At 38.2% G+C, this 25703-nt stretch overlaps 4 protein-coding genes across 5 annotated transcripts; 2 read left to right on the top strand and 2 right to left on the bottom strand.

Annotated features, from left to right (window-relative positions):
• Positions 1–404: 404 nt before the first annotated feature.
• LOC101896148 (sulfotransferase 1 family member D1) lies at positions 405–4104 on the bottom strand. Its single transcript, XM_005175817.4, has 5 exons — positions 3748–4104; positions 3554–3686; positions 786–1110; positions 647–719; positions 405–580 (listed from the first exon to the last, which is right to left on the bottom strand). The coding sequence occupies exons 1-5, from the start codon at positions 4098–4100 to the stop codon at positions 445–447; spliced, it is 1020 nt and encodes a 339-aa protein (XP_005175874.2). The 5' UTR covers positions 4101–4104; the 3' UTR covers positions 405–444.
• A 5911-nt stretch (positions 4105–10015) lies between these two features.
• Positions 10016–14800, top strand: LOC101895989 (serine protease inhibitor 77Ba). The gene is made up of 6 exons (XM_005175816.4): positions 10016–10342; positions 12114–12798; positions 12871–13147; positions 13213–13408; positions 14283–14461; positions 14521–14800. The coding sequence occupies exons 1-6, from the start codon at positions 10324–10326 to the stop codon at positions 14779–14781; spliced, it is 1617 nt and encodes a 538-aa protein (XP_005175873.1). The 5' UTR covers positions 10016–10323; the 3' UTR covers positions 14782–14800.
• Positions 14801–15193: 393 nt separating this feature from the next.
• LOC101895814 (sulfotransferase 1C2) lies at positions 15194–19208 on the top strand. Of its 2 annotated transcripts, none has more exons than XM_005175815.4 (5): positions 15194–15577; positions 15645–15774; positions 15851–16178; positions 18902–18968; positions 19030–19201. In XM_005175815.4, exons 1-5 carry the CDS (start codon positions 15279–15281, stop codon positions 19169–19171), a joined length of 966 nt encoding a protein of 321 aa, XP_005175872.1. In that variant the 5' UTR covers positions 15194–15278; the 3' UTR covers positions 19172–19201. The 2 variants fall into 2 exon arrangements, with proteins under 2 accessions (XP_005175872.1, XP_058980004.1); XM_059124021.1 differs by having other exon boundaries at positions 15298–15434; positions 19030–19208.
• Positions 19209–19582: 374 nt separating this feature from the next.
• On the bottom strand, positions 19583–21315 carry LOC101895641 (sulfotransferase 1E1). Its single transcript, XM_005175814.3, has 5 exons — positions 20911–21315; positions 20713–20842; positions 19993–20320; positions 19861–19921; positions 19583–19768 (listed from the first exon to the last, which is right to left on the bottom strand). The coding sequence occupies exons 1-5, from the start codon at positions 21225–21227 to the stop codon at positions 19633–19635; spliced, it is 972 nt and encodes a 323-aa protein (XP_005175871.1). The 5' UTR covers positions 21228–21315; the 3' UTR covers positions 19583–19632.
• Positions 21316–25703: the final 4388 nt, after the last annotated feature.

Genomic DNA, 25703 nt, shown 5'->3' with positions numbered 1-25703 from the left:
AAAAAAAAAATAAAGTTCTGCTTCAGACTTTTTTAAAATTCTCTGAAGGACTTCCAGAGAAAATCTGCAATCTGCATTTTTTCTCAGATAAAAGTGTTTCAAGTCCTCTTCTATGGAAAAATGTGTTGAGAAGTATTTTCCTTGGAGTAAGTAAAGCCATTATGAGGTCCTAGAATAGGACGTCCGTAGATAGATTTTTAATATCTGAATGTCTTTAAGGCTTTCCATGGCCAAAATAACATCCCCTGTTCATATATGAATCCATCATCAATCCCTTATGAGATCAGCAACCCAGAATAGACAACCATAAAGGAAACTGAGAATTTAAAACTTCCAAAGGTGTCTCTCATGACTGTAAGATTCCCAAGAGGTCATCCAAATAAAATTCAAAACAATCTGTTCACTTATGGTCCATGGAGTACCCACTGCACTCTTAATTCTATTCTAGATTTTTCCAAATATTTCCTCTAAAGTAAAATTATATTTTCGCAAATTTTCAGCTATCCATTTATCCAGCTTCTCTTGGGTCTCCACAGACAACTCATCCTTGTAGGAACCCACAATGCCACGGCGCATGAATCTGAAAATAAAAACATAAATTCAATATACAAGGACTCTTTTTTTGAGAAGATTCCTCAACACTTACTCAAATCCAGGTTTCACTTTTTTACTGGCATGGCTGGTGACAATAAGCTCGGTGGGGTTGGCCGAACTGTTTTCTAAAGGAAAACAAAGGAAAAAATAAATTTATAATACCGCCAAGTATTTAAAATCTCCCAACTTACCCTTCATACTCTTAAAGGACAAGTGGTTCAACAGTGTGTTCAGCTCCTCTCCGCTGAGCTCTTGTCTTCCCAGGAATTTATTTAAATCAACAATGACCTTTTGGAGATCTCTTTTCATTGCCTCATAGGTGGTAAAGAAAACATTCGCCTCATTCCTCAGCTGCCAGAAATCCCAAATGTGATCGAAATATGGCGAATACATGATGTCATTGTTAATTAGATCTTCCACAAATTCATCGATGCTACCCTCCCAGGTGCCAAGGCCACTGTGAAAGTGATAGAAGGACACCGCCATATCCTTGGGATTGCGGGCACAGTAGACAACCTGAAAATAAGGAATAGAGAAGATGATGACTATACAGGGTGAGATGAAAAAAACTGTAAAAAAAATTTAGACTGTTGTTATTTTAAAGCCACTCGTCCGACAGCTGTTAAAATTTTTCCAGTGCCAGCTCATTATATTGTTAACAAGCGTACAAAAGCAGTTTGGTGAGAATTTTCCAGAAAAAAAACTTATGCGTGATGGAATTCACGCGGGATAATGTGATTTCTTTATATTCCGCTGGAGAACCACAAGTGGCTATCTTTAGAGCATTCCAGCATTTGAATGTTAATAAATCTTTTGTGCCTCGTACCATCGCTCTTTACCGTGATACTGGTAGCGTAGCCCGACGTCAAGGAAGTGGACGGAAGGAAACAGCAAAATCAGCAGAAATGGTTCGAAAGGTAAAGAAACGACTTGATCGAAACTCGCACCGCAGTGGCCGAAAAATGGCTCGTGAGCTCAACATATCGCAATATTCCATTCGGCAAATATTGAAAAATGAGCTCGGGTTAAAGCCATGGAAATTCCAAAAAGTGCAAGAACTTACCAAACACCGCCGAAAGAAAATAGACTCAAAAGAGCTAAAGAGTTGCATCGCTTGGCCGAAAGTGAAAGGTGAACTGCCGAATTTTGTTTTCTCTGATGAGAAAACATTCGTTGTCCAGCAGTTCGTAAACAAAAAAAAAAAAAAGATCATGTTTACTTGCCAAAGAGGTCGACTAAAAATGTGCACCTTCGGTTGGCCACCAGAACTCAAGCGCCGGCCATGGTGATGGTGTGGGCCGCCATAACAGCCGATGGTCGCTCTCCGCTCGTATTAATCGAGCGTGGCATCAGATTTAATGCCGAATATTATCTCGAAAATATTCTGGAGGGTGTATTAAAGCCTTGGTCGCAGACCTTGGACATTCCAACAGGACTCAGCACGCACCACCCAAGAATGGCTACAAAATGAGGTTCCTCGCTTCATTTCCAGCTCACAATGGCCACCAAAATCTCCGGATACCAATCCGTTGGACTATTGTGTCTGGAGTTTTTTGGAAAGGAAGGTTGGCACTAAAAAAATACCAAAGTGTCGATCACCTCAAGCAAGCGCTTCTCCGGGAATGGGTCAAAATACCGCAGAGCAACATTCGGGCAGCGTGTGACGGTTTCATTTGCCGTTTGAAGGCCATGATTCTTGCCATAGTTGATCAATTCGAACCAATCTAAACTTATTCTGAAATTTGATGCTATTTCCGACATTTTTAATTTCATACAATAAAATGTAAAAACAAGTTAAAAAGCAGTAAGTTCGGCCTGCCGAACTTTGAATACCTTCCACCATTTGGAACGGATTTGGAGATTTTCAAAAAAAAAAATTCTTAAAAAATTCTGTTCAAATTTTAAAAATACAGAAATAGCCGTTATGTTGGAGTCTATACGATGTTGACCTACGTAGGCATTGTTTGTCATTAGCCATTGCCATATTCAAATTCGAAACTTGAAATAAACTGGGAATAATGTAGCTAAAATCATCAAAATGTCATATATATGGGGAGGTACCGTTATATCGAAGCTGTGCGAAGACCTGGACCAGAATAGACAATTTTCTGTCACAGGCTGTAGTATCCATTACGAACCTCAAATACGACATCTCAAACAATTTCGGTGGGTATTGTACCTAAAATCGTCAAAATGCCGAATATAGGGTGGTTCGGATATATGGGGCCTATACGAAGGCCTGGACCTGCATAGACAATTTTCTGTCTTAGGCTGTAGTATCCATTTCGAACTTCAAGTACCAAATTTGAAACAATTCTGGTGAATAATGACGCTAAAATAATCGAAATACCGAATATTGGGAGGTACCGGTATATGGGGGCTATACAAAGACGTGGACTTGTATAGACAATTTTCTGTCTTAGGCTGTAGTATCCATTTCGATCTTCAAGTACCAAATTTGAAACAATTCCGGTGAATAATGTCGCTAAAATCATCAAAATACCGAAAATCCGGAGGTACAGTTATATGGAGGCTATATGAAAACGTGAACCTACATGACCCATTTACGAACTTAACCTGCCTACTGACAAAATAAACATGTGTGCAAAATTTTAACCTTCTATCTCAATTCGTTCGGAAGATAGCGTGATTACAATAGACAGAGAGACAGACAGACAGACAGACAGACACACAGGCAGACAGACGGGCATGGCTAAATCGTCTTAGAATTTTACGCTGATCAAGAATATATATACTTTGTTGGGTCTGACATGATTATTTCGAGGAGTTACAAACGGAGTGACAAAATTAATATATCCTCCATAGTATGGTGTAGGGTATAACCCTTACTCGCTGAAAGCTAACACTTCGTATCTATTAAAAATTTTTAAAAACCTTTCTCCCTGAAAATTGACTTGAACGTCATTACATCCAAAATTTTAAGGCTCCTCTTACATACCTTGGCTTTTTTACTCCATATCTCTTTGGGCACTAGGTATGCGGGCAAATGTGACTTGAGTACCCTGGGCGAGGGTGTATGCTTGGCTGCCTCTAAGGTGTCAAATGGGATTCCACCATAGAAGCCTTTTAATCTGAAGTGAAGGAAGCATTTTCATAAAAATTAACAACAAAAGCTTTCAAAAAATCACCTACTCCATATATGGACTTCGGCGCATCAATTGCTGCTTTTTGGCAGCCTCATAATCCAAATTGTTCACCAACAACCAGGTGGCTTCCTGTATCCATGTTGTGCCACATTTTGGAAATGTCACAACGTAGACATCGTCTTGCTTCACTTCGAATTCTAACATTTTCTCCAGATACGTTTCATCTTCCAAGGGTAGGGAACAGCTGCGGTTGGAAGATTTCCCATGGAAATTGGGCAAATGCTCAGTGCTGGCAATGACATCGAACACGATCCGTTGATTTTGTCGTTTGGCGATATTTGCCGAAGTGCGTGGCTGAGTGGTGTACATTGCGATGTGAACTGAGATGGAAATTGGCATAGCCCTCTTGGGGACTGGCTGCCGTTATCTCGTCAAGAAAGCTCAACAATGGTCATTATCATTGTTGAAATGAGAGGAATGCGGTGTGAGATTTTAGTAATTTTTGTTGGGGTAGAGAGAGAAAGTGGGAGAGAGAGAGAGAGAGAGAGAAAGTGGCAGCTTGCAAATAAGTAAAGATAATAGTTTTGTGAGAACCCCGGCCATAAGTGGCTGCAATTTCGTTATCAAATGATTTTAAGTATCGCATATAACATTTATTTTTGCTTTTCTGTCCCCTGAATTGTTTTCGAACATTTTGATATTGAAAACAAGATAGCAACATTACGTTCTGGTTTAGTGTTAAATGTTCTATAAATAAAATAGGGTCTGTGAATTATAAAAAAGAAAGGAATTCAGGGTCTACATATCTCAATAATTCAACACTAATTTATACAGGGTGAGATAAAAAAACTGCAGCAAAGTCAAAGGCAAAAAATATCGGAAATAGCATAAAATTTTAAAATAAGTTTAGATTTGTTCGAATTGGTCACCTTTGGCACGAATTATGGCCTTCAAACGGCCAATGAAGGCGTCTCACGCTGCCCGAATGTTGTTCTACGGTATTTTGGTCAATTCCCTGCGAAGCGCTTGTTTGAGCTGATCGACACTTTGGTATTTTTTGGTGCCAACAGTGCTTTACAAAATACTCCAGACAAAATAGTCCAACGGTTTGGTATCCGTAGAATTGGGGTGGCCATTGTCCGTTGGAAATGAACCGAGGAACCTCATTTTGTAACCATTCATGGGTGGCGCGTGCTGAGTGCGATGGTGGTGCTGAGTCCCGTTGGAATGTCCAAGGTCTGCGGCCAAAATGTTTGCTTGCACAAGGCTTTAATACACCCTCCAGAATATTTTCCTTCCAAAATACTTCAGACACATAAGTCGAACGGATTGGTATCCGTAGAATTGGGGTGGCCATTGTCCGTTGGAAATGAAGCGGGGAACCTTATTTTGTAACCATTCTTGGGTGGCGAGTGCTGAGTGCGATTGTGCTGAATCCTGTTGGAATGTCCAAGGTTTGCGACCAAAATGTTTGTGTGCCCAAGGCTTTAAAACACCCTCCAGAATATTTTCTTTCCAAAATACTCCAGACACAATAGTCCAACGGATTGGTATCCGGAGATTTTGATGGCCATTGTGAAGCGAGGAATCTCATTTTGTTACAATTCATGGGTGGCGCGTGCTGAGTGCGAAGGTGCTGAGTCCTGTTGGAATGTCCAAGGTCTGCGGCCAAAACGTTTGGGAGCCCAAGGCTTTAAAAGACCCTCCAGAATATTTTCTTTCCAAAATACTCCAGACACAATAGTCCAACGGATTGGTATCCGTAGAATTGGGGTGGCCATTGTCTGCTGGAAATGAAGCCACCCATTCTTGGGTAGCGTGTGCTGAGTGCGATGGTGCTGAGACCTGTTGGAATGTCCAAGGTCTGCGGTCAATATGTTTGCGTGCCCAAGGCTTTAATACAACCTCCAGAATATTTTTGCGATAATATTCGTCATTTATTCTGATGCCACGGTCGATTTATACGATCGGAGAGCGACCATAGGCTGTTATGGCGGCCCACACCATCACCATGGCCGGCGCTTGAGTTCTGGTGGCCAACCGAAGGTGTACATTTTCAGCTGACCTCTTTGGCAAGCAAACACGAGCGGATAATTTTTTTTGTTTACAAACGTTTGGACAACGAATGTTTTCTCATCGGAGACCACCAAACCAAATTCGGCAGCTCACCACTTTCGGCAAAGCCAAGCAACTCTTAACTCTTTTGAGTCTATTTTCTTTCCTTTTAGGTGTAAGTTCTTGCACTTTTTGGAATTTCAATGGCTTTATCCCGACCTCATTTTTCAATATTTGCCGAATGGAATATTACGATATGTTCAGCTCACAAGCCATTTTTCGGCCACTGCGACGCGGGTTTCGATCAAGTCGCTTCTTTACTTTTCGAATCATTTCTGCTGATGTTGCTGTTTTCTTCCATCCACTTCCTTGACGTCAGGCTACGCTACCAATAACAGGATCACGGTAACGAGCGATGGTACGAGACACAAGAGATTTATTCTCTTTTAAATGCTGGAGTGCTCTAACGATAGCCACTTGTGGTTTTCCAGCCAAATATAAAGAAATCACACTATCACGCTTGGATTCCATCACGGATAACATTTTTTCTAGAAAATTCCCAAAATGCTGTTGTACACTCGTAAACAATATAATGAGCTGTCACTGGAATAATTTTAACAACTGTCGGACGATTGGCTTAGAAATGACAGCAGTCTGAATTGGGTTTTTTCATCTCACCCTTATCTTAACAATTAAACAATAAAAAAATTTTATTTTATGAAGAACTTGAGTTTAGATCCGAATCCTTGATCCTTTTCTCTCTTAGCTCTTGCTGGAAAATCATTACCTTCCCACCAAAAATCAAAAATTTTTTACATAAAAAATATTTTTCCGAATCTAATAACTGTTTTGAATTAATGCTGGATATATTTGATTTTTACATTTGTGACAGGTTCGTTTTTTTTTTTTTTTGAAATTTTGCATCTGTGGAATTGGAATTTCCTAAATATAACACACGATGCATAGGCAATACACTTGTCCGACACTTTGGTAAATAAATGTGATTCATTATGTGTATTCCCCAATCAAATGTCTCCAGTATGAATGCATCTCTGCTTATTTGTGGTTATTGTGGTTGTTTTTATATTTTATTACACTGTACAACAAAATAAACCTTTTTAAAGGAATAGTTGAAAAAATGTTTCAAAAAGCCTAGTGGTCCTTAAAGCCTGGGGGTCCTTGAAACCTCCTTAAAAAGGCTACTTTTAAATATCAAGAGGTCCTCAAAGATATGCAATTTTGAAGGCCTGGTGGTCTTCGAAATATTTGAAATTATCTACGTCTTCTTCTAATTCCTTGAAAAAATCTAAGCCAAGCCCTTGCCTCCTTAAAACATCATTGGTGAAACCCATGTTTATGGACCTAGTTGTGGTCCATGGCAAATCTTTCATTTTTTATCCACTTTTGAAGGTCCCTAAAAATCCCTTGGAAGTTTGAAGCACTTGTATCCTTAAAGGGAAAGACCTATGTTCTTAGACTTAGTGGTCCTTGACAAATTGTTGCGTTCATCCAATTTTGAAGGTCTAGGGGTCCTTGAAAAAAAACCGGATATAAATCCTATTTCGAAAGCATCGCGGTTTTCAAAACAAAAAAAAAATTGAAATGACACACGTTTAATAGTCAAGTGACCCTTGAAAAAAATTTGAAAAAAATCTAAGGACTTGGGCTTGAAGGCTTTGACAAATCCTTATATAGATTCACTTTTGAAGGTCCTTAAAAAGTCTTTGAATGTATCGAAAATTTGAAGACTAATTGGGCTTAGTGGTCCTTTAAAATATCTAAAATTTCAAAGCCTAATTGTCCTGTTAAAATTATTCCAGTGACAGCTCATTATATTGCTTACAAGCGTATGAAACCATTTTTTGAGAATTTTCAAGAAAAAAAGTTCTCCGAATTCGAGAGTGGTAGTGTGATTTCTTTATATTTGGCTGGAAAACCACAAGTGGCTATCTTTAGAGCACTGCAGCTTTTAAATGTGAATAAATCTTTTGTGTCTCGTACCATCGCTCGTTACCGTGATACTGGTAGCGTAGCCCGACGTCATGGAAGTGGACGAAAAAAAAACAGCAACATCAGCAGAAATGGTTCGAAAAGTAAAGAAGCGGCTTGATCGAAACCCGCGTCGCAGTGGCCGAAAAATGGCTCGTGTGCTGAACATATCGCAATACTCCATTCGGCAAATGTTGAAAGATATCGGGGTAAAGCCACTTTCCAAAAAGTGCAAGAACTTACACCAGAACAGCAAGAAAAGTGACTCAAAAGAGATAAAGAACTGTCGGATTTGTTGTCGGTTTTCTTCGATGAGAAAACATTCGTTCTCCAGCCGTTTGTAAACAAACAAAATGATCGTGTTTACTTGCCAAAGAGATCAGTGGAAAATGTGCACCTTCGGCTGGCCAACAGAACTCAAGCGCCGGCCATGGTGATGGTGTGGGCCGCCATAACAGCCGATGGTCGCTCTCCGCTCGTATTAATCGACAGTGGCATCAGAATAAATGCCGAATATTATCGCGAAAATATTCTGGAGGGTGTATTAAAGCCTTGGACGCGCAAACATTTTGGCTGCAGACCAGGACTCAGCACGCACCACCCAAGAATGATTACAAAATGAGGTTCCTCGCTTCATTTCCAGCGCACAATGGCCACCAATCCGTTGGACTATTGTGTCTGGAGTATTTTGGAAAGCAAGGTTGGCACTAAAAAATACCCAAGTGTCGATCACCTAAAGCAAGCGCTTGGTCGGAAATGGGCCAAAATACTGCAGAGCAACATTCGAGCAGCGTGTGACGGTTTAATTGGCCGTTTGAAGGCCGTTTGAATTCTAAAACTTGATGCTATTTCCGAAAAAAATTTAAGAATTATGGCATTTGACTTTGTTGCAGTTTTTTTATCTCACCCTGTAGAGTAGATTGCGCCCAACGTCATCTGCGATAGATTAGATGGCTCTCAACGGCGATAGAGTATATGTGATGGAGTAGATATCGCCCAATGTCATCTGCGATGGAGTAGATGGCGATCTACATCATCTGGAATAGAGTAGATGACATCCAACGTTCTCTGCTATGGGGTAGATGGCCATTAACATCATATGCTATAGAGTTGATGGCGCCCAACGTCATCTGAGATGGAGTAGGTAGCGCCCAACTTCATCTGTGATTGAGTTGATGGCGCTCAACGGCGATAGAGTAGATGGCGCCCAATCTCATCTGCGATTGAGAAGATCACATCCAACCATATCTGCGATGGAGAAGATGGCGATCAATATCATCTGCGACGTCATCTGCGATATAATATATGGCGACCAAGGTCATCTGCAATAGAGTAGATGACATCCAACGTTATCTGAGATGGAGTAGATGGCTCCCAACGCCAGAATTAATTGTTTTCCACCTTCCCCGTAGCTAATGATGATGTTGACAATAAGGTTGAGGTATGCCTTGGGATCCTTCAAAAACCTCATTTAAAAATTGCAAAATTTACTTGGGGAGCATATTCTTTGCAGGCCAGTGTCGATTTCCCCACAATCATTAATATTTCTCTGTAAATAATTCATTTTTGCTGGGCCATTCTCACAATTTAACCACAGAGTCTACAAATGAGACGTCATTTTTTCGGCGATAATTAATTGGTTCAAATGAATTTAAAAAAAAATACAATAACATTTATGAAATTCCCCAGTGAGAGAACGGTTCTGATTCTGTCAATAATAACAACGACAACAACACGATTTGACAATTTTTGGACTTATCAATCTTTACACGTCTTAGAAGTTACTCATCCCACAAAAAAAAATAAAAAAGTTCTGACGTTAGAAGCCGGTTTGTTGTTCTATCTTCGCCTTCTTCTTCTTCTTCTTCTTGCCTCGTTCTTTCTTTTGAGAAGAGATGTTTTTGCAAAAAATTATTAAAATAAACAAACATTTAGATTGATATAAGAGAGAGTTTATCAAACGAATTTGATCAATAATTGCAGGGGATTGGCTTCCAGTTTTGAAATCAGCGATTGTTGTTATTGTTTTATTGAGTTTGGATTCTGAAAAAAAAGTTATTCCCAGCGAGAATCTTAACAGGTGTAGAATGCTGCTGGTATTTTAGTCTATTGGCAGCATTTCGTTTCAACGGTTGAGTGGTGGCGTTCATAAAAAAAAATTATAAAATATTGGAGTTGAAATATCAAAAAAAAAAAAAAAAAAAAACAAAAATTAAAATTTCAAATTCACTGCAAAAAAAAAAAAAACTAGTGAAGAAAACTTCCAATCCGTGCAAAAAAAAAACAAATAAATAAATAAAAAAAATTAAACCCATAAATTTCAAAATTTTAAACTTATTATATTTTCTACTGTCGTTGTTGTTGTTATTGTTGTGTGAGCTAGAACTAAGCCGTTTAATTATCATTTAAAGAAACAAAAAAAGCGAAAAAACAAGATTTTGTAGAAGTAAACCCCGAAAAAAAAACCGCTTTCAAATTCAAAAGCTAAGAACGAACATCATCCGTTTGCCACACAACACAACAAATCTTCGCTAAACCGCCGCGAAACGGAGAGCAGCAAAGTAACAGTGTTTTCAGAATGTGGCTCTTGGCAAGGGGTAAGAGAGGCTTTAATTAATTATTTACTTGTTTATTTCAAATATGTAATTATAATCGACGTAAAGACAAATTGTTAATTTATAAGTTTCACATGGCATATGTGTAGAGAGGGAGAGGAAAGAGGTGGTTCCGCAGAAATTTTCATCAATGAAAATGATAAATTAGTCACCTGTAGATGCAACTAATTGTGATTCATGTAATTGACAATAAGCTGTGAAGAATAGAAAATAACAAGACACAGCTATTCACCTGGAGCGATGATATTAGGGGTCAACCACTTCTCAATAGATGGCGCAAAGGGTCATCAACAATAAAATAGGGGTAGAGTAGATAGCGACCTTATCAAATTAGATGAAATCATGAATTATCTACGATAGGGTAGATTACATCAAATGTCATCTATGGCATAGTAGATCATATTGTGAGTCAGCAACTGCAGGGAAGATGACATCCGGAGTCATCTACGGTAGAGTATATGACATCGGAAGACATCTAAAGTCAAGTAGATGACATCAGGTATCACCTACGGTAGAGTAGATGACATCAGGAGTCATCCACGGTAGAGTAGATGACTCAGGTGTATCAGGAATCATCTACAGTAGAGTACGGTTGAGAAGATGTCGATCGGAGGCTTATATTGTAGAGTAAACATCACTCGCAGACATCTACTATAGAGTAGATGTCGCTCGGGGACATCAACTGTAGATAAGATATCGCTAGGAGGCCCGATTTCGCCCGGAGACCTCTACTGTAGATTAGATGTTGCTTGGAGATCTCTTCTGTAGAGTAGATGTTGCTTGGATACCTCTACTACAGAGTAGATGTCACCCGGAGACCTCTAGTGTAGAGTAGATGTCTCTTGGAGACCTCTACTGTGGAGTAGATGTCTACTGTAGAGTAGAAGTCGTTCGTAGACGTCTACTGTAGAGTATATGTCGTTCATAGACGTCTACTGCAGAGTAGAAGTCGTTGGTAGACGTCTACTGTGGAGTAGGCGTCGTTCGTAGACGTCTACTGTGGAGTAGGCGTCGTTCGTAGACATCTACTGTAGAACAGATGTCGTTCGTAGACGTCTACTGTAGAGTATATGCCGCTCGTAGACGTCTACTGCAGATTAGATGTCGTGAGTAGACGTCTACTGTGGAGTAGATGTCACCCGGAGACCTCTACTGTAGAGTAGATGTCGTCCGTAGACATCTACTGTAGAGTAGATGTCACTCGGAGACATCTACTGTAGAGTAGATGTCACTCGGAGACCTCTACTGTAGAGTAGATGTCACTCAGAGACCTCTACTGTAGAGTAATATCGCTTGTAGACTTCTACTGTAGAGCAAATGTCGCCTGTAGAATTCTAGTGCATGTCGCTCGTAGACATCTATTGTAGAGTAGATGTCATTCGTAGACGTCTACGGGGGAGTAGATGTCGTTCGTAAACGTCTACTGGGGAGAAGATGTCGTTCGTAGACGTCTACTGTAGAGTAGATGTCGTCCTGAGACACCTACTGTGGAGTAGATGTAGTTCTGAGACACCTACTGTGGAATAGATGTCGTCCTGAGACACCAGATCTAGAATATATGTCGCCCGAATTCATCTACAAAAGTGTAGTTGACTCCCTAGTTCATCTACATTAGAGTAGATTCCGCTCGAAGTCATCTACGGAAGATTTCGCTCGAAATCACCTACTCTACAGAAAATACTTCTTGGGGATCTCTCTCTCTCTCTTTTCCTCCATTGCGGCGACAATAATTTCTTTTCTTTCCTCCTTTCAGTTTTTACCGTTACCCTCCTCGTAACTTTGTGCCACAGCGCACCCCAGCAAACCCTTAAATTCGCCCCCGCAACGAGCAGTGGCGAAACTCAGAGCAACAACACCGACAAATTAGTTTTTACCACAACCACTGCCCAGTCACCGGGTCAAATTGTTTTCGCCACCGATGATGCACCCTATGATCGATCCATTTTCTCCACCACTGCCAATTTTTATCCAGAACGCTATGATTTTGTACGCCCGCCCATATTCGCCTCTGCCAAGGCGGTAAATATAAAGGAGTTTGCCCGCTCACGGATTGATTCGGTGACAAGTTCACCCATTGTATCAGTGAATGCCAGTAAATCATTACCTTTGCCATTGGGTCCGCCGGTATTTGCCACCCTGAGAACAGAAGCTTCACAGCAGCCAATGGCTGGCAAACAGGAGGATGAATATTTGAAAACTATTGCCAAGGGGGCTGAAGAATTTGGCCTGGAGTTTCTGGCGAAAATCTCCGATGAACACAAGCCGGTTCCACGTCGCAGTTATATGGTCTCCCCCTTATCGGTGTGGTCCCTGATGGTTCTCCTGACCGAGGGCGCCGAGGGGAATACTTTCAAGGAGTTGCAAAATACCCTGAGGATTAACAATCAAAATCCGTATGGCTTGAGATTGGCATATCGTCAGATTAAGCAGCGTTTGAAGTGAGTTTGGTAGAATAATTTCCCTAAGAACATAGTTTTTTACCTCTGCCTTTATTTTACCTCTCCCATTAGTGTCGCAACAAATTTTGTAGAAGTCGTCTCATACCAGGCCATTTTTACGGATATCCACAAACCGGTGCAGCGAGACTTTGAGGATATAATTGAGCGGGAATACCAGTCGGTTTTAACTCCCGTCAACTTTGCCGATGTCAACAACACCTTTGTTCGGATTAACGACGAAATTGACAAGACCACCAAGGGTCTGTTGCCACACACCATACTGCCACAGGATCTAATCGATGTGCAACTTTTAATGATCTCCACTTTATATTTTAAGGGAAAATGGAAGGTAGAGGAAGGATGACCTCAAGATACAATTTTTTATTAATTAATTTTGATTTTCGATTGAAATAGTTCCCCTTTGAAACCATCAACACCCATGCGGTACCCTTCCATGATGAGGATGGCCAGATCACGGGAAATGTACAAATGATGTCACAAATGGGCAGTTTTACTTATGTCTTTGTGCCTGGCATTGATAGTTTTGTCCTGGAATTGCCCTATGGAGAGGCTAATTTGATGTCCATGTTGGCAATTTTGCCAAGGAAAGGTGAGTTGAGGGAGTGGGATGTCGATGATAAAAAGGTGGCGCCCAACGTCATTTTCTTAAATGTAGGTGGATCCTGCATACATCTCCGACGACATCTACAATTGAGTAAATGGCGCCAAAAGTCATGTACTGTAGAGTAGATGCCGTCCGTAGACATCTACGGTAGAGTAGATGTCGTCCGTAGACATCTACGGTAGAGTAGATGTCGTCCGTAGGCAGCTACTGAGGGGTGGATGTCTTCCGTAGACATCTAGTGTGGAGTAGATGTCTTCCGTAGACATCTACGGTAGAGTAGATGTCGTCCGTAGACATCTACGGTAGAGTAGATGTCGTCCGTAGACATCCACGATAGAGTAGATGTCGTCCATAGACACCCACGGTAGCGAAGATGTTGTCCGTAGACATCTACGGTAGAGTAGATGTCGTCCGTAGGCATCTACCGTGGAGTAGATGTCGTCCGTAGACATCTACTGTGGAGTAGATGTCCTTCATAGACATCTGCTGGGGAGTAGATGTCTTCCGTAGACATCTACGGTAGAGTAGATGTCGTCCGTAGACATCTACGGTAGAGTAGATGTCGTCCGTAGACATCTACGGTAGAGTAGATGTCTTCCGTAGAATCTACTGTGGAGTAGATGTCTTGCGTAGGCATCTACTGTGGAGTAGATGACTTCCGTAGACATCTACTGTTGAGTAGATGTCTTCCGTAAACATCTACTCTAGAGTAGATGTCGTCCGTAGACTGCTACTCTAAAGTGGATGTCGTTCGTAGACAGCTACTCTAGCTTTGGTAACGCCCAACGTCATCCGCTATTGAGTAGATGGCGCCCAAGGTTGAAAAGATATTAAAACGGATTTTTTCTCCCTTCTCCAGGTACAAAATTAAATACCGTTATGAACAACCTGCGCAACGTTGGCATATCGGCCATACTGCAACAATTGGCAGAAGAGGAACGGGCCGCAGCCGATGATGGTGTACCCAATGAGGTGGAGGTATTCCTGCCCCGATTCACAACGCAATCACATTTCTCGCTGAGATATATTTTGGAAAATGTAAGTGGTTAGATATGAAGTTTTCGATGTTGGAACTAATGTTTCTGCCCTCCCCTTAGATGGGCATGATCGATGTCTTCCAGCCGCACTATGCCAATCTAACGAAAATCGCCAAGGACATTTTCGTATCGAGTATTTTCCAATCGAGTCGCATCATTGTCAATGAGGATGGCACGGAGGCGGCTGCGTTGGCTGTGGCTTCGCTGATAAACAAGGCCTCGCCGGTGCGATTCTATTTCGATAGACCATTCGCATATTTGATTGTGGAAAAATCTGCCAAACTTTTGCTATTTGCTGGAGAAATAAAGTCGCATGCATAGAAAAAAAGAAGAGGAAAATGGAATGCAGGTCACTGAACCTGTAGGCTTTTTGTGTTTTTTTCGGGTCTATAACGAGGTTAGATTACAACAAGGATTTAAATTTGAATTCTTTGGGAGGGTGTTTCGAAGTCCAAGCCAGTTGGGGGTATTTTTGATTTTCATGTTTATTGCAAGACCCAAGAATAGCAACCTTCTTGAGTTTGCAGCCAGTGGTCCAAATATTCCACATTCCCACCCCCCAAATAGGTTCGAAAGGCATTGCTGATACTGGTCCCACTGATAATTGGGGTTTAGCAGGCGCGTTATCATATCGATTGGCCATTCGGTATCAATTATCATTTTTATCTATAAATTTATTTTTTCTTTGTTTTTTTTTGCCAATTGTTGGCTATTCTTGAAGTTCCGAATCAAAGAAAAACACTTCAAGTTTTCGGTCATTCGCAAAGTGCATTTCAAAAAGAAAACATCAACCTCTTTTCGCTTTCCTACAAACAAAAATGTTTATTTCAAGACCCAAGAAGGCCAAAAGCCCTGAATTGATGGAATTTGCAGCCAATGGCAAAGACATACCGCTTGCGGAGAATTGGCTCGAAAACTGGTGTTCCCTATATCCAATTTTCGATGCAGTGCTTGAAAATGTCTTACAGTTTGAGGTAAGGTCCGAGGATGTCTTTTTGGTGACTTTCATGAAATCTGGCAGCACATGGATGCAGGAAATGGCCTGGATGTTGCTGAATGACCTGGATTATGAGCAAAGTGGAAGTACACATCTTAGCCAGAGGAGTCCGTTTTTGGAGTATGGCCAAAGAAGGATATTTAGGTGATGTGAATTAATAAATAAAAATTTCATATTTTTGTTACAGGGCCCAAGGCATTAGACCCTATTTTGGCAATGAAATTGAGCGGTGTAATGCCATGCCAAGTCCAAGGTTAATTAAGTCCCATTTGCAGTCGAATCTATTGCCACAACAGATATGGAAAAAGAAGGCGAAGGTAAGGAGGAAATTCATATATGTATATTCTCTTAAGAGAAATTTTCAGTTTCTACTTTCACCCTCTCTCTCCCCAGATAATCTATGTGGCCCGCAACTGCAAAGATGTCATCGTTTCCTCATATCACTTCCAGAAGGACACGGGTCTCATCGACGACACGACTTTGGAGAATTTTGTAGACGACTTCATAAATAATGACGTTCTTTACGGCGGCTATTGGCAGCATGTTTTAAATTTCTGGAAAATGCGTAACGAATCGAATATCTTCTTTGTAACCTATGAAGAAATGAAACGAGATTTGCGCGGAGTCATCGAAAGGTTGAGTGAATTTTTGGAGAAACCCAAACTGAAAGATGACCAGATGCAGAAATTATTGGAACATTTATCGTTCAACAAAATGAAGGGTAAGACAGGAGGGAAATGTAGTGGAAGATTCTAGCATGGAAGAGCTTCTGTATATGTAACAGTTTTCTAAGATATTTTTTGGGAATATAAGACCTTGTAGGAGTCTCTTGTAAAAGTTTAAAGGGCGAACTTTTGGTGGATCCAGAAGATCTCAAATATTAGCAGAAGTCTTTCTAGTGGACATTTGTAAATAGAAGACTTTGGGTCATTCAAGCAAACAACTACAATTTACAAAACATAAAATGCAACAACCTTCAACTTAATCTTGAATTTTGAAGAAAAGAAGTCTTACCTCTGGCCTTCAAATTAAAAACCGAGAGAGGGAGAGAGAGTAACTAAACCGTTTTGTTTTTTTTTTGCAAACAGACTCTCCGGCTCATTTTAATTAGTTGCAAGTAAGTGGAGAGTAGTTCATGAGAAACACCACACAAACATTAATATCCGATAATGAGAGATTGTGAAGACAAATCAACAATGGATGGTGAGAGATACAATTAAAGAGAAAAAAGAATTTGGATAACCTAGGAGGCGATGAAGCAAAGCAAAATCTATAATGGAGTCAGTTGAACATCGTTCAAGATAGTGGATCGCTGAGACACAGACTAGACCTCGTTCTAATAAGTCGATTTTGTCTCGAGAAACATTTTATAAACATCTTAAATAAAAAGTTATAGAATGATGACAAGACAATGGAGGGAGTGATAGATACAATGCAAAGCAAACAATGAATTTGGATAATCTAATAGGCGATTGCGCAAAGCAAAATCTGTGACAAGTCAGTTGAGCTTTTGAAATCATAAGAATAACATCAAGTCTCTGCGCGAACTAGTCGCCAAATATAAACTAATCTTCTGAGACATTTTATAATTGCTGACCAAGCCAACAGGGTTCAAAATCGTGGATCGCTGAGGCATAGTCTAGATTTCGTTCGAATATGTAAGCTTAGAGTGAGTGATAGAATGTCAAGACAAATCAACTATGGATGGAGACAGAGAGAGATAGATCTACAATGAAAAACAAAAAATTGTTTGGACGATCTAAGAGGCAATAGAGCAAAATCCGCGATGGAGTCAGTTGAGCTTTTGAAATCATAAGAATAAGAACATGTGAGGAAAACTAGAGAAACATTGCTTTAACCTCATCAACAGAAATTAAGACAATGAGAAGACAGATCAACAATGGATGGAGAGAGATAAAATGCAAAAGAAACAAAGAAGTTATCTACGAGACGAAGATGCAAAGCAAAATCTGCGATGGAGTCAGTTGAGCTTTTGAACTCATAAGAATGACATCAAGTGCCTACTCGTCAAGTTAAAATTAACTACTTGTACATTTTATGATTGCTGTCCGAGTCAACAGGGTTCAAAATAGTTGATGGCTGAGCCATAGCCTAGATCTCGTTTCAATAAGTCAACTTAGTTTTGAGAAACGTTACTAATACATCATCAACAGAAATTGAGAGAATAGAGAGCTACAATGAAAAATAAACAAATAATTGGGATGAAGTAGGAGGCGATAGAGCAAAATCTGCTATGGAGTCAGTTGAGCTTTTGAAATCATAAGAATAACAACATGTGAGGAAAACCCGAGAAACATTGCTATAACATCATCAACAGAAATTAAGAGAATGAGAGGACAGACAGATCAATGGATGGAGAGAGGTAATATGCAAAAGAAACAATGAAGTTGTATAAGTGGCGAATGAGCAAAGCAAAATCCGTGATGGAGCCAGTTGAACTTTTGAAATCATAAGAATAACAACAAATGAAGAGAAACAAAAGGAAAATTATTTAAACATCATAGAAAAGTGATAGAGTGATGAGAAGGCAAATAAACAATGGATGAAGAGAGAGAGCTACAATGCACAAAAAAAAGAATTTGGATAATCTAGGGGGCGATAGAGCAAAACAAAATCTGTGATGGAGTCAGTTGATCTTTTGAAATCATAAGAATAACATCAAGTGACTGCAAGACATAGTCGCCAAACTGAAATGAATCTTCTGTTAGATTTTATGATTGCCGACCGAGCCAAAATCGTTTAAAATATTTTCGCCAATTACTAAAGAGTAGACGGTGTTCAACGTTCTCCACTGTAGAGTAAATGGCACCCGTAGCCATCATTTAATGCCCAAAGTCACCTGCTATAGAGTAGAGGGCGTCCGGCGTCATCTGCGATAGAGTATATTGCGCCCGAAGTCATTTACTATAGATTAGATGGCTCCCAAAGTCATCTACAATAAAGTAGATGGCTCCCGAAGTCATCTACAATAGAGTTGATGGTTCCCGAAGACATCTACAATAGAGTAGATTACGTCAACTGTTATAGAGTATATGACGCCCGACGTCATCTGCTATAGAATAGATAGTCGGGAATTGATTTTGTATAAGTTTGATGTCATCCACAATCGGCCATACTGTAACAATTGGAGGAAGAGGGACGAGCCGATGAGTGTAGCTTAGTGAGGAAATGAGGTAGTGCACTCTATGAGGTATCTAAATGGGTTTTTATAAGAAGCCCATATGTAAAATATCTTCTGAAGTTCTTTAGTATATCTAACATCAACAGATTCTGTAGGCCTCCTCTATAAATAAACTTTATAGATTTTCAATTTTAGCTACCATAGGTCTTTTATACGGAGTAGTAGTTCATCATTATGTCGATTTTGGCAAAAAATATATAATCATAGAAGTAATTTTTTTAAATTCCTCAATTTTTTTTCAGAAAATCCCCTTGTTAATACCACCGGAATTTTAAAGCTCAAACTGCCCAGTGTCAATGAAAATTTCGAGTGAGTTTTTTTTTTTGGCAGAACTCCATGATATTGCAATTAATTTCCAAATATTTTCTAGATTCATGCGTCGTGGAATTGTGGGCTCTTTCAAAGATGAACTGACACCAGAACTGCAAGCCAAAATAGATGAGTGGTCTAGACAGATATTGGCTCAGCATGGTCTCACCGAGACGGAAATATATTCTCAGATGATAAATTAAAAAAAAAAAAAATAGATGGAAATAAAAAAGAAATGGAAAATAAAAGAAAATGGAAGTGTAAAATTAATGGAAACCACATATTGGACTCAAAAACGATTCGACAAAAGAGTCTTTTTCGTCCTTTAAAATTTGATGAAAACTAGTTTTGTCTTTGGGGTCAGTCATCTAAAATAATGCTTTGAAGGAGAATTTTGCACACACAAATTAAAAAAAAATAAATTTTCCACTCATTTTCACTCTTAGAGCAAACTCTAGCTATATTTGGAGACATTCGACTCCCACATTAGTTTGAACGACTCCATATTTCGATTTGTGAACGTTACTAAAAAAAGATCCACTTTTATTTAAAAGATCGGTATTGCCTACTTACACATTTTCTCATTTTGACCTGAATTTAATTGAAAAAAAATATTTTAATTTTATATCCTTATTTTATTTTCAACATATTTATATACTTAATTTTATAGTTTTCCAAAAATGTCCTCCTCCGTTAGCCCATGCTGGGACAAAAAGTGCTGAGACCAAGCATCGATTTTCGCACGTAATTCCGGGGTTAACTCATCCTTAAAGGAACCTACAATGCCGCGACGCATAAATCTGCAAATGAAGGCAGTTACAAATTATTAAAAAAAATAAATATTTTTGGGTGGGAATAAATTCCGAAAATCGAAAAATATTGAAAATCTTACTGGAAATCCGTGGTGCTTTTTGGCAATTGGCTCTTTAAACCTTGGGTCATTTTTTCATAATCTGTAAATCACAAATAGAAATATTTAAATATTTTTTTCTATTTTTTTGATTTGTTAAGTCTTTCCACCCACTTTTCATTTTATCAAAGGACAAATGTTCCACAGTCTTTGCCATTTCTTCGGCCGTCAATTGCGGCCTCTCCAAGAAATCGCACAGCCTTCGTATGACCCCTGCCAAGTCGCGTTTCATTTCTTCATAGGTCACAAAGAAGATGTGCGGCTCATTGCGCATTCTCCAAAAGTCCACAATGTGATTCCAATAATTGGTGTAGTTCAGTTCATCGTGGATAAAATCTTCAATATAATCTTCGATGTTGTCACCGGTCCAAAGACCGAGTTTCTTGAGGAAATGATATGAGGAGACAATGACATCTTTGCAATTTCGGGCCACATAGATTAGCTGGAAGGAGGGAAATGGAAAGTTGTTTTAAAAATTTCGAAATTTCATTAAAAACGAAATATATTGGAAAGAAGTTATAAAATCTGTTGCATACTTTTAGGGTGCTAGTAGACAAAAATGGTGTATAGGCAAAAATGAACTACGCAGCCAAAGCAAAAGGGTGAGATGAAATAACTACAACTAACTTCAGACTGCTGTCATTTCTAAGCCACTCGTCTAATAGCCGTTTTTTTTTTTTTTTTGAAAAAGTACAAGTTTTTCCCAATTGGGAAGGGTGTAAAAAGTTCGGCCCGGCCTAAGGTATCTGTTTTTTTTTACTTTTTTATATTTCTGTAATCTAGCCTTTCTAATTGAAAGTGTTTCGATTTATATCTGTAAAACTTGTGGCCTACCTTTTGCTTGTTTTCCCATACTTTCATGGGCAATAGATTCGCTGGCATGTGGGACTTCAGTAAACGTGGGCTGGCCAATGTGTGGCTATAAGCCATGGCATCGCGGGCTCCGCTCACAATTCCATGATCTCTGTAATAGAAAATAAAAATAATTTCAACATTTCCTTTATTTATTTTTTTTCTGTTTGGAAGACCTACTCCAAAAACGGACTCCTGTCCAGTACCGCCTCCCGCTTACTTTTTTCATAGTCCAAATTATTCATCAGCAACCAGGCGGTCTCCTGCATCCAGGTGGTGCCACATTTCATGAATGTCACCACAAACACATCGTCGCTGCGTACCTCATAGTTGAGCAGCTGGGGAAGCACTCCGTCACAGGCCTCTGGCAGGGTACACCATGTATCCAACCAATTTTTGTTCAAAGGAATATTTCTACCCTCGCAGGCATACTGTTTCATGGGTAGAGGAGAACGAGTTTTGTGGGTGGCTGTTGTTAATGGACGAGATTTCAACATTTTGAAATGAAAAGTTTTTTCCACTACTCTACGATTTCTGGCGGGAGCGAAAGAAAGTCTTCCTGGCTGGCTGGGTTTCTAATTTCTAACTAAAGTGTAAAGATTTGAAAATTAATTAATAGGGCCACTGAGTAAATAACCGGTTCTTATCTCTCAAGCACTCTACCCCTCTCTCTTTCTCAGCTACTCAAAATATCTTGAATTCTTTAAGTATTTTGATAAGGGATTTCGAGATTTTTGTTGATTTTTCGGCAAGAGACTGATCTGATATTCGAGGGAAAGGAAATTTTGAATATGGAGGGAAAATAGTAAAGAATTTTGGAAGAGAGAGAGAGAGAATGGGAGATAGTAGAGTTAAAAAAGAGATAGTAGTTTTAGAATTAATGAAATACGATGTTGGATTGATAAGTCAGTGATTTTTCTAATATTCCTCGTAGCTTTGAAATGTAAAAGGTTATTTCATCAACTACCATCTTACGATAGACTACTGAGAAATTTTTAAAAGTTCTATGAACTCTGTTTCAGAAAAAAATTCAAAATCAATCATATATTTTCTTTGAGCTTGAAAAAAAAAAAATAAATAAAATAGTTTATTTGAATTAAATCGAAAAAAGTTTGATATTTTCGGATTAAAATTCATTCATTTGGAGTCCTTGCATTTCGGGTTGGATCCCTTGGAATCCTTGTAGTATCTTCGGCAATATAGATGATAACAATGCATGGATCATTTTCACAGAAATTGTTAACCCTTAGCCAGTCACCAAAAGGGAAATTTGGGGCTTCTTCAAAAAAAAAAAAAAAAAAAAAAAAAAAAAAAAAAAAAAGAAGTTTTAAAACTCCATTTAATCAGCATCGTAAAAAATTCAAAATAATCGAAATTATTTATTTTAAAATTCTAATATTGATTCCAGAATATATAAAAAATCTTAATCTTACCTTAACGCCAAGACCTCAAAACGGTTTTGATTTTTGTGGGACTAGGTGGAGGGGGAGTAGTGATAGGGGAAAAAATCAAAGAAGAGAAAAAGGGTAGAAAACGGGTTATGGCTGAGTTTTACTTTTTACTCGAATTCGAACGAGTTTTTCGGAGGGCTGTTGGGAAGTCTGAAGTGTGAAGACAATTGAACATTGAATTTACACTTTATCGAAATTTTTACCTTTTGGGGGCGAGGAGTGGGGCCAATATTGCCAATTTTCGCATTTGTCTTGTGTCTGATACAAACATTATGAGGCTCCAATATGGACATATCTATTGGGTACTCTCCTCCTTGATAAAAGATTTTTTTTTGAAATTTTTGAGACTTGATCAGCATAAAATTCTATGTCGATTTAGCAAAGTCCGTCCGTTTATCTGTCCGTGGAATTCACTCTAGCTTCCGAACGTTATGTAGTAAATTGATAAAATTCTACTCAAATGTAAAGTATGCCTGCAGAACTTTTGGTATTGAAAATGGGCCATGTAGGTCCACATCTTGGTATAGCCCCCATATAATGGTACCTCTCTATTTTCGGCATTTTGGTGATTTAAGCGATATTATTCAACCGAATTGTTTCAAATTTGGTATTTGAACTTCGCAATGGATACTACAGCCTATGACAGAAAATTGTCTGTGCGGATCCTCGCCTTCGTATAGCCCCCATATAACGGTACCTTCCGATATTGGGTATTTTGATGGTTTTACCGACATTATTCATCGGAATTGTTTCAAATCTGGTATTTGAAGTTCTTAATAGATATTTCAGTCTATGACAGAAAAATGTCTTCGTATATCCCCCCATATAACGGTACCTTCCGATATTCGATATTTTGATGGTTTTAGCAACATTATTCTTCGGAATTGTCTCATATTGGGTATTGAAAGATCTCAATGGGTACTACAGCCTATGACAGAAAATGGTCTGTGCAGGTCTACGTTTTATAACCCCCATGGTACTTCCCTATATACGGTAATTGGATGATTTTAGCTACATTATAAACAGATTTTTTTCAAGTTTCGCATTTGAATATTTTAATAGCCATGACAAAAGTGGCCTATACAGGTCCACGTCGTCGTATAGACCCTAATATACGGCTACTTTCGGTATTTTTAAGATTTTAACAGAGTTTTTTTTGAAACTTGCCAAATTTGTACCAAATGGTGGAGGGTATTCAAAGTTCGGCTCGGCCGAACTTACAGTTTTTTTACTTGTTTTTAAATGCAGAGGATCATATTGGTAATGCACATGAATCGGAACAGAAATTAAGCATAGTATCCTCAGCAAAGCAAAGGAGTTTTTTCTTTTATTTTCTTTTCGGTCACAGGTTTCTTTAAATATTTCTGAATGATATTTAAGAAATTGTCTTTCGAACGTGTGTATAGCTACGCTCCTAAAAATTTAAGTCAAATATAAGTTAAATGTGTTTTTAATTGAGCTCGCAAACATGCATGAATATGTGAAATTAAGGCCTTTGTTTGTTGCAAAAATAATCGCCGGTTGAACAGACTTAAAGCTCTCACATAAATAAGTTAATATGGCGGTGTATTAGCAAAGGGAGACTAACTCCGAATATATATAAAAATTTCGGAAACTACAAAAAACCTTGCATATCCAATTGAAAAATTCAGCTACTTCAATAAACGGAGACTGGATAAAGTTTTTCGTATTCTACGAGATTGGGGACACAGGGAACAATACCATGGAAACACCAAGACAACATTTTTAAATTCGAAATATATTTTTAAGGGAATTCTAGGATTTCAAAAGGATATTATTTGAGGACTATCGAAGCTTTAAACGTGGATTTTTAATGCATATTTTTCCAAGTACCATCAGGATTTTAAATGCGAATTTTTGAGAATATTTCTTTCAAGGATACACAGTTCTTGAGACCTGGATGTTTAAAAACATTTCTTCGAAGGATGCACAAATCCTTTAAATGTGGATTTTCAAGAATATTTTTTTTTGCCTGGACAGTCCGAGGTTTCATGACGGATTTTTAAAGAATTTTTTTTTTTCGGAGGAAAATTTTTTCAAATGTGGTTTTTGAAAAAAAAATTTAATGAGGGATTTTTAAAGAATATTTTTTTCAAAAAAAAAGAGTTGGACTTTAAATGGGCAATTTTAAGGAACTTTGAATTAATACAGACACATTCTCAAATGTAAAAATGTTTATTTTCAAACAAATCTGGTCAAATGCCATAAAAAGTGATAATTTGAAAATATATTTTTTTTAAGGATCACTAGTCCTTAAAACCTTGTCTTTGAAGATTATTTTGATTTGGAGAATAAAAAAGTCCTTGAAATGTGGATATTTTAAGAATATTTTTTTTGCAAGGATCCACAGACTATTAAAGTGGCTTATTTACGGATAATCTTTTCGGGGTCAATACTCCTTTTAAATGTGAATTTCAGGAATATTTCTATAAAGGATCGATAGTCCTTCAAACGTTGATTTTATGAAGTATTTTCATTAAGGATTGATAACCGTGAATTTTTTTAGAACATTTTCCGCAAGGAAAAACATATTCTTTACATATCCTTCTCTTAAGGACCTTAAAATATGAATTTTTTAAGGAATATTTTTCTCAAGGATGTATTGCGATTTTTTACGAAGTTTTATTTTTCGAAAAGTTAGTCTTTTAAATGCGGATTTTTAAGAATATTTTTTTTCAAGGACAGCCCGACCTTTTAAGTTAAAATTTTAAAGAATATTTTTGAAGGACCATATTACCATTTTTAAAGGTGTTTCATTCAATGAAACATCTGAAACTTAAAGTCGGATTTTTGAAGGACAATTTCCAAGGACTTTATGAATTTGAAACGTAGATTTAACGTAGATAAAAATATTTTTGCCAAGGACGTAGATTTTACAAATATTTTTGCCAAGGACGTGGATTTTAAAAATATTTTTGCCAAGGACTTAGGACTCGGATTTAGAAAAATTTTTTTTCATGGACCTTAGGCCTTGGATCTTTAAAATATTTTTGTTGTGGATCTTTAAAATAGTTTTGTTAAGGACCTAAGGACATGATTTTTTTAAATATTTTTGTCAAGGGCCTAAGGACGTGGATTTTTAAAATATTTTTTGTTAAGGTCCTAAGGACGTGTTTTTTAAGTATTTTTGTCAAGGACCTAAAGACTCGGATTTTTTAAGTATTTTTGTCAAGGACCTAAAGACTCGGATTTTTTAAATATTTTTATCATTTTTATTTATTTGAAATATTTTTGTCATGAACCTTAGGACTTTGATTTTTTAAATTTTGTCAAGGACCTAAGGACTTGGATTTTTTTAAAAATTTTGTCAAAGACCTATGGACGTAGATCTTAAAAATATTTTCGTTGAGGATCTAAGGACATGGATTTCTTAAATATTTTTTGTCAAGGACCTATGGACGTAGTTCTTTAAAATATTTTTGTCAAGGACCTAAGGACATGATTTTTTTAAATTTTTTCGTTAAGGATCTATATACATGGATTTTTTAAATATTTTTCTCA

The sequence above is a fragment of the Musca domestica genome, unplaced genomic scaffold (assembly GCF_030504385.1).
Source record: "Musca domestica strain aabys unplaced genomic scaffold, Musca_domestica.polishedcontigs.V.1.1 27, whole genome shotgun sequence".
NCBI classification, from domain to species: Eukaryota; Metazoa; Arthropoda; class Insecta; order Diptera; family Muscidae; genus Musca; species Musca domestica.
This window is presented reverse-complemented; position numbering and strand designations above follow the sequence as displayed.

Excerpts from the sequence above, each read along its gene's own strand:
- LOC101895641 (XM_005175814.3), bottom strand. The coding sequence starts at position 21,227 with ATGTTGAAATCTCGTCCATTAACAACAGCCACCCACAAAACTCGTTCT. Across the intron at positions 20,843-20,910 it reads GACAGGAGTCCGTTTTTGGA|AGATCATGGAATTGTGAGCG; the intron begins GTAGGTCTTCCA and ends TTTCTATTACAG. Across the intron at positions 19,769-19,860 it reads AAAAGCACCACGGATTTCCA|ATTTATGCGTCGCGGCATTG; the intron begins GTAAGATTTTCA and ends CTTCATTTGCAG.
- LOC101896148 (XM_005175817.4), bottom strand. The coding sequence starts at position 4,100 with ATGCCAATTTCCATCTCAGTTCACATCGCAATGTACACCACTCAGCCA. Across the intron at positions 1,111-3,553 it reads TATGGAGTAAAAAAGCCAAG|GTTGTCTACTGTGCCCGCAA; the intron begins GTATGTAAGAGG and ends CCTTATTTTCAG. Across the intron at positions 581-646 it reads AAAGTGAAACCTGGATTTGA|ATTCATGCGCCGTGGCATTG; the intron begins GTAAGTGTTGAG and ends TTTTATTTTCAG.
- LOC101895989 (XM_005175816.4), top strand. Across the intron at positions 12,799-12,870 it reads CAGATTAAGCAGCGTTTGAA|TGTCGCAACAAATTTTGTAG; the intron begins GTGAGTTTGGTA and ends CTCTCCCATTAG. Across the intron at positions 13,409-14,282 it reads GGCAATTTTGCCAAGGAAAG|GTACAAAATTAAATACCGTT; the intron begins GTGAGTTGAGGG and ends TCCCTTCTCCAG.
- LOC101895814 (XM_005175815.4), top strand. The coding sequence starts at position 15,279 with ATGTTTATTTCAAGACCCAAGAAGGCCAAAAGCCCTGAATTGATGGAA. Across the intron at positions 15,775-15,850 it reads TATGGAAAAAGAAGGCGAAG|ATAATCTATGTGGCCCGCAA; the intron begins GTAAGGAGGAAA and ends CTCTCTCCCCAG. Across the intron at positions 18,969-19,029 it reads AGTGTCAATGAAAATTTCGA|ATTCATGCGTCGTGGAATTG; the intron begins GTGAGTTTTTTT and ends AATATTTTCTAG.